At 32.8% G+C, this 6543-nt stretch overlaps 1 protein-coding gene across 1 annotated transcript; it reads right to left on the bottom strand.

Annotated features, from left to right (window-relative positions):
* Positions 1–626: 626 nt before the first annotated feature.
* LOC147815998 (zinc finger MYM-type protein 1-like) lies at positions 627–6227 on the bottom strand. The gene is made up of 4 exons (XM_087156686.1): positions 6100–6227; positions 4332–5792; positions 3580–4270; positions 627–638 (listed from the first exon to the last, which is right to left on the bottom strand). The coding sequence occupies exons 1-4, from the start codon at positions 6225–6227 to the stop codon at positions 627–629; spliced, it is 2292 nt and encodes a 763-aa protein (XP_087012812.1).
* Between the last annotated feature and the right edge of the window lie 316 nt (positions 6228–6543).

The raw sequence follows: 6543 nt of genomic DNA, 5'->3' as shown, positions 1-6543 counted from the left end.
AAATATAAAAGTTCTGAGGAAATGATTAAATATGAAGCAAAGATTGGAAGAAACTAGTTTTCTCTCTAAATAAAGAAATAACTACAACATATCAATGAAATATACAATTATTAGATTTAGTTTAGTGACTGCGTGAATAGGGTGTTGGAATATTTCTCGATTCTTGTCTATATGTAAGATAAATATGAAAGTTCTGCAAAGATAATTAAATATGAAGCAAAGATTGGAGGAAACTAGTTTTCTCTCTAAATAAAAAATAACTACAACATATCAAAGAAGCATACAATTAATTGCGAAAATAGATACTTAGATTTAGTTTAGTGACTGCGTGAATAGGGTGTTGGAATATTTCTCGATTCTTGTCTATATGTAAGATAAATATGAAAGTTCTGCGGTAATAATTAAATATGAAGCAAAGATTGGAGGAAACTAGTTTTCTCTCCAAATAAAGAAATAACTTCAACATATCAAAGAAGTATACAATTAATTGAGAAAATAGATGCTTAGATTTAGATTAGAGACTGCTTAAATAGGGTGTTGGAATATTTCTCGATTCTTGTCTATATGCAAGACAACTATAAAAGTTCAGGGGAAATAATTAAATATGAAGCAAAGATTGGAGGAAACTATTTTTCTCTCTGAATAAAGAAATAACTACAACATGTTAATGAAGTATACAATTAATTGAGAAAATAGATACTTAGATTTAGATTAGTGACTGCGTGAATAGGGTGTTGGAATATTTCTCGATTCTTGTCTATATGTAAGATAAATATAAAAGTTCTGCGGAAATAATTAAATATGAAGCAAATATTGGAGGAAACTAGTTTTATCTCTAAATAAAGAAATAACTACAACATGTTAATGAAGTATACAATTAATTGAGAAAATAGATACTTAGATTTAGATTAGTGTCTGCGTGAATTGGGTGCTGGAATTTTTCTCGATTTTTGTCTATATGCAAGACAAATATAAAAGTTCTGAGGAAATGATTAAATATGAAGCAAAGATATGAAGAAACTAGTTTTCTCTCTAAATAAAGAAATAACTACAACATATCAATGAAATATACAATTATTAGATTTAGTTTAGTGACTGCGTGAATAGGGTGTTGGAATATTTCTCGATTATTGTCTATATGTAAGATAAATGTAAAAGTTCTGCGGAAATAATTAAATATGAAGCAAAGATTGAAGGAAACTAGTTTTCTCTCTAAATAAAGAAATAACTACAACATATCAAATAAGCATACAATTAATTGAGGAAATAGATTTAGATTAGTGACAGCTTGAATAGGGTGTTGGAATATTTTTCGATTCTTGTCTATGCAAGACAAATATAAAATTTCTGCGGAAATAATTAAATATGAAGCAAAGATTGGAAGAAACTAGTTTTCTCTCTAAATAAAGAAATAACTTCAACATATCAATGAAGTAAACAATTAATTCAGAAGATAGATGCTTAGATTTAGATTAGTGTTTGCGTGAATAGGGTGCTGGAATATTTCTCGATTCTTGTCTATATGCAAGACAAATATAAAAGTTCTGAGGAAATGATTAAATATGAAGCAAAGATTGGAAGAAACTAGTTTTCTCTCTAAATAAAGAAATAACTACAACATATCAATGAAATATATAATTATTAGATTTAGTTTAGTGACTGCGTGAATAGGGTGTTGGAATATTTCTCGATTCTTGTCTATATGTAAGATAAATATGAAAGTTCTGCGGAAATAATTAAATATGAAGCAAAGATTGGAGGAAACTAGATTTCTCTCTAAATAAAGAAATAACTACAACATATCAAAGAAGCTTACAATTAATTGAGAAAATAGATGCTTAGATTTAGATTAATGACTGCGTGAATAGGGTGTAGGAATATTTCTCGATTCTTGTCTATATGCAAGACAACTATAAAAGTTCTGGGGATATAATTAAATATGAAACAAAGATTGGAAGAAACTAGTTTTCTCTCTAAATAAAGAAATAACTACAACATGTTAATGAAGTATACAATTAATTGAGAAAATAGATACTTAGATTTAGATTAGTGACTGCGTGAATTGGGTGCTGGAATTCATCTCGATTTTTGTCTATATGCAAGACAAATATAAAAGTTCTGAGGAAATGATTAAATATGAAGCAAAGATTGGAAGAAACTAGTTTTCTCTCTAAATAAAGAAATAACTACAACATATCAATGAAATATACAATTATTAGATTTAGTTTAGTGACTGCGTGAATAGGGTGTTGGATTATTTCTCGATTATTGTCTATATGTAAGATAAATGTAAAAGTTCTGCGGAAATAATTAAATATGAAGCAAAGATTGAAGGAAACTAGTTTTCTCTCTAAATAAAGAAATAACTACAACATATCAAATAAGCATACAATTAATTGAGGAAATAGATTTAGATTAGTGACTGCTTGAATAGGGTGTTGGAATATTTCTCGATTCTTGTCTATATGCAAGACAAATATAAAATTTCTGCGGTAATAATTAAATATGAAGCAAAGATTGGAGGAAACTAGTTTTCTCTCTAAATAAAGAAATAACTACAACATATCAAGGAAGTATACAATTAATTGAGAAAGAGATACTTAGATTTAGCTTAGTGACTGCGTGAATAGGGAGTTGGAATATTTCTCGATTCTTGTCTATATGTAAGAATGATAAAAAAGTTCTGCGGAAATAATTAAATATGAAGCAAAGATTGGAGGAAACTAGTTTTCTCTCTAAATAAAGAAATAACTACAACATATCAATGAAGTATACAATTAATTGAGAAAGAGATACTTAGATTTAGCTTAGTGACTGCGTGAATAGGGTGTTGGAATATTTCTCGATTCTTGTCTATATGCAAGACAAATATAAAAGTTCCGCGGAAATAATTAAATATGAAGCAAAGATTGGAGGAGACTAGTTTTCTCTCTAAATAAAGAAATAACTACAACATATCAATGAAGTAAACAATTAATTGAGAAGATAGATGCTTAGATTTAGATTAGTGTTTGCGTGAATAGGGTGCTGGAATATTTCTCGATTCTTGTCTATATGCAAGACAAATATAAAAGTTCTGAGGAAAGGATTAAATATGAAGCAAAGATTGGAAGAAACTAGTTTTCTCTCTAAATAAAGAAATAACTACAACATATCAATGCAGTGGCGTACCTGGAACTTTTGCCGCCCGGGGCGATCTCCAGTTTGCCGCCCTTTCTATTATAAGTCAATCAAATAGTGGTTTTTATAAATTAATACACATAAATAAATTATTAAGTTATTTTATCAATATTAATTAATACACAGAGTAAATTTTTTTAGACATTTTTGTATGCACTCGTAAATATATTTATATAATATCTACTCTTCTAGCTTTCATACTAGAAAAATCGTATATAATGCTCTCAAAATTTATATTATTTGTAATTTCTTGTTCTATTGACACTATTGCAAGATTTTGTAGTCTTAATTGACTCATTGTAGAACGAAGATAATTTTTATCAACTTCAATTTTGAGAAGCTTCTTTCGCAACTAGCGACACTGATTGAAATTGTTAAAAAAATTCTTAACAAAATTACAATGTTGGGAACAGAATTTTCCAACCTATACTGCTGAATAAATTTTAGCAGATCAAGAGGGCCCTTCTCCCCGTTTTTCCAATGTTTTGCCTCTTCTTTTAGTGTAGGTACAGCCATAAAAACCTGGATCCTTTTTCTTTCAATATGGAACTGTTCTTTATCAATGTCAATCAAGTCATTTATTTGACATTCAAATTCTTCATTTAGTAGGTTACACGGTATCATACACGAATATTTTCTTACAAGGCCATGCAACTGCTCGAAGCGTTCTTTTATTTCCTTTATAATTCTGTCCATAGACGAAAACATTTCTCTTCGTACTTCTTCTTCTAAGGATAGCCTCACGTCTCGCGAATTTTCCCCACTCATATTTTTTCTCCTTCTAACTCGACGCTCAGTCGATGTCTCCAACTCTTCACAAATTATTTTGGCTGCTATAACAGCGTTTTGTACTAGCGTATCTCTTTGTTCCATGAAATGTGTTTGCAAAGAATTTAGTTTTATATGGCATTGGTGGACATTTAACCCTTTTATTTGCAGGTATTTTTGAGCGTCATTAATTTCCAAAAGGACGGGTTCCCATAAATGAAGGTAACATAGAAAAGAAAAAGATTGCATAGAATTGAGTAATACTCCAGCATCTGATCTCGTTTTACTATTTTCTTCTTCAGATGTCAATTTTTCCAAAGCGCTTAAAATGTAAAAAAAAAATGTTTTTTACTATAGTTACCGCGGCAGCTCTAGTGCTCCACCGAGTTTCTACAATACGTTTAACACCTTGACCAGTGACAGAAAGTAAAACATTCCATCTATGAGTGGAAGAAGAAAAGAACGAAAACAACTGTTCGATAGTTCCAAAAAATGTGATGGAATTGATAGCTGTAGAAGCTGCGTGTAAACATGCCAGGTTTAAAGAATGATTTGTACATGCTACAAATTCTGCATTTGGATTTATTTCCTTAATACGAGTTTGAACACCGCTGTGCTTTCCTGCCATGACGGCAGCATTATCGTAAGCCTGTCCTCTGCAATTTTTTATATCTAAACCGTCATTTTCTAATTTCGTTAAAATCATATCTGTGATTTCACCAGCAGTTTTTCCTTTAGTTTCTACAAAGTTAATAAACGATTCTACAACTTTAACTTCGCTACCATCAATAACTACATATCTAATAATTTGACTGGTTTGATCTTTGTGTGAAATGTCAGAAGTGCCGTCAAATATAATGCAAAAGTATTTATCCTGCTTTATTTGATCCATAATTGTTTTTCTGACTGCGCCTCCCAATAGCTCTATGAATTCGTTCTGGATCTTCGGCGACAAATAAGAGATACTACATTTATTACCCATCTTAATTTTTACTACGTGTTCTCGTAATACTGGGTCGTACTTAGCCAATAAGTCAACAAGCTCAAGAAAATTTCCTCTATTTTCCATTGAATCGATGTTTTCCTGATGAACACTTTCACGATGTCCTCGAAACGCCACATTTTGTTTTGCTAAGAATCTAATTATATCAAGTATTCTTGTTAGAATTTCCTTCCATTTTTTTATTTCTTTATCAATATTCTGTTCTTGTAGTTTGTTAATAGTTGCGCCACGTCCAAGTCTTATTTCTAATTCCTTCCATTTGGAATATGATCGAATGTGCAGTGGACTCACCTCATGTTGACTAATTTTGGGATTAAGTTTCCACCATTTGTTAAAACCATTTTCCGTATTAAAACCTGCTTGACAAAGATTATCAAACAGTTTGCAGCGGAAACAATAAATACTTTTCTTCGATGGTGAATATACCATCCACGATCTTAAGAGCTTTTCGCCATTAGGCAAAATTTGAAAAAACCAGTCCTGACTCAGTTTTCTTGTTTCACCTTTGGCTTTGATTGTATTATTAGGACGTTTTACTCCTTCGCTGAAGTCGGCGTCCAAATTTTGAATTGCAAAGGGACCTTGACGTACCAGAAATACTCTTGTATTGTCAATTTTGTTAGGCCATAATCCAATATCTTTCATAGAAATAGACGGAATAATTTGTGCAGCAGATTCTTCATCAGAACTTGATGAACTTTCTACTTCTTCGCCAGCGTGTGAAGCAGGTCTTTCCTCTTGAACAACCCCCCCCAGGGGCACACTCTTGTGTGACGGGCACGGCGCACCCGGGGCCCCGAGCTGGACCTGAGCATTTTTCCATTTCTCTCTTGCGACGGTCCTGTTTTGAGTTTCCGACATTTTATCAAAAATTTATATTGACCTAGTGAGCGAATTTTATTTCATTTCATTCAGAAGCACTGTTTATCATTTACAGATGGTAGATCTTTAGATTTTTGTTTGTTTTATACTATTTTTGTCGGGTTTCCTGATTTATGATGTTTCACCTATTAATTTTAAATAACCAATTTTCCTTTAAAGTAAACAGACTAAGAACGTTAGCTTTTGCTGACCAGCACGTTTGCCGTGTGCTGCGTCTCGTAAGGTGGAAAAGGGGAACCTGGAGCAATCTGTCTGCTCTCTCATACGAGTGTGGCGCCCAAGGGGGCATTTTCATCTTGGAGTTAGTAGACTGCGTGCTCTTTGGCCCATGCTTCACTGTAGACGAGTGGAAGGAGGATAGGTCCCCCTCTCTTTCAACCGGCTGGTGGGGCATGCTTAACAGCACCCTGCTTGGGACTACGTGCTGCGCCATTGGAATGCCCCTGAGCTATAATAGTTTTGGCGGATCCACATTCCTCTGGTGTAGTGCTATAACTGGAGCTACCCTGAACAGAGTGCCGAGGCTGAAATATTCAGAGCCGATATCTCTGTTCCCCTCGTTGGGCTCGATGGTGGGCATGGGAGTGTCCAGCGGAACAACCTCTTGCATTATGGAGAAAGCAACTTTTTCACACAATCAAAGTAAATCCACACCTAGTTTTAACCTCTCAAATTGTACAAATTACGACCCAACACAAGCAAGATTTATA

The sequence above is a fragment of the Parasteatoda tepidariorum genome, chromosome 2 (genome assembly GCF_982258835.1).
Source record: "Parasteatoda tepidariorum strain Cologne lab strain chromosome 2, Ptep-v5.0, whole genome shotgun sequence".
NCBI lineage: Eukaryota > Metazoa > Arthropoda > Arachnida > Araneae > Theridiidae > Parasteatoda > Parasteatoda tepidariorum.
The sequence above is the reverse complement of the archived record's forward strand: the minus strand, read 5'-3'. Positions and strand labels throughout refer to the sequence as shown.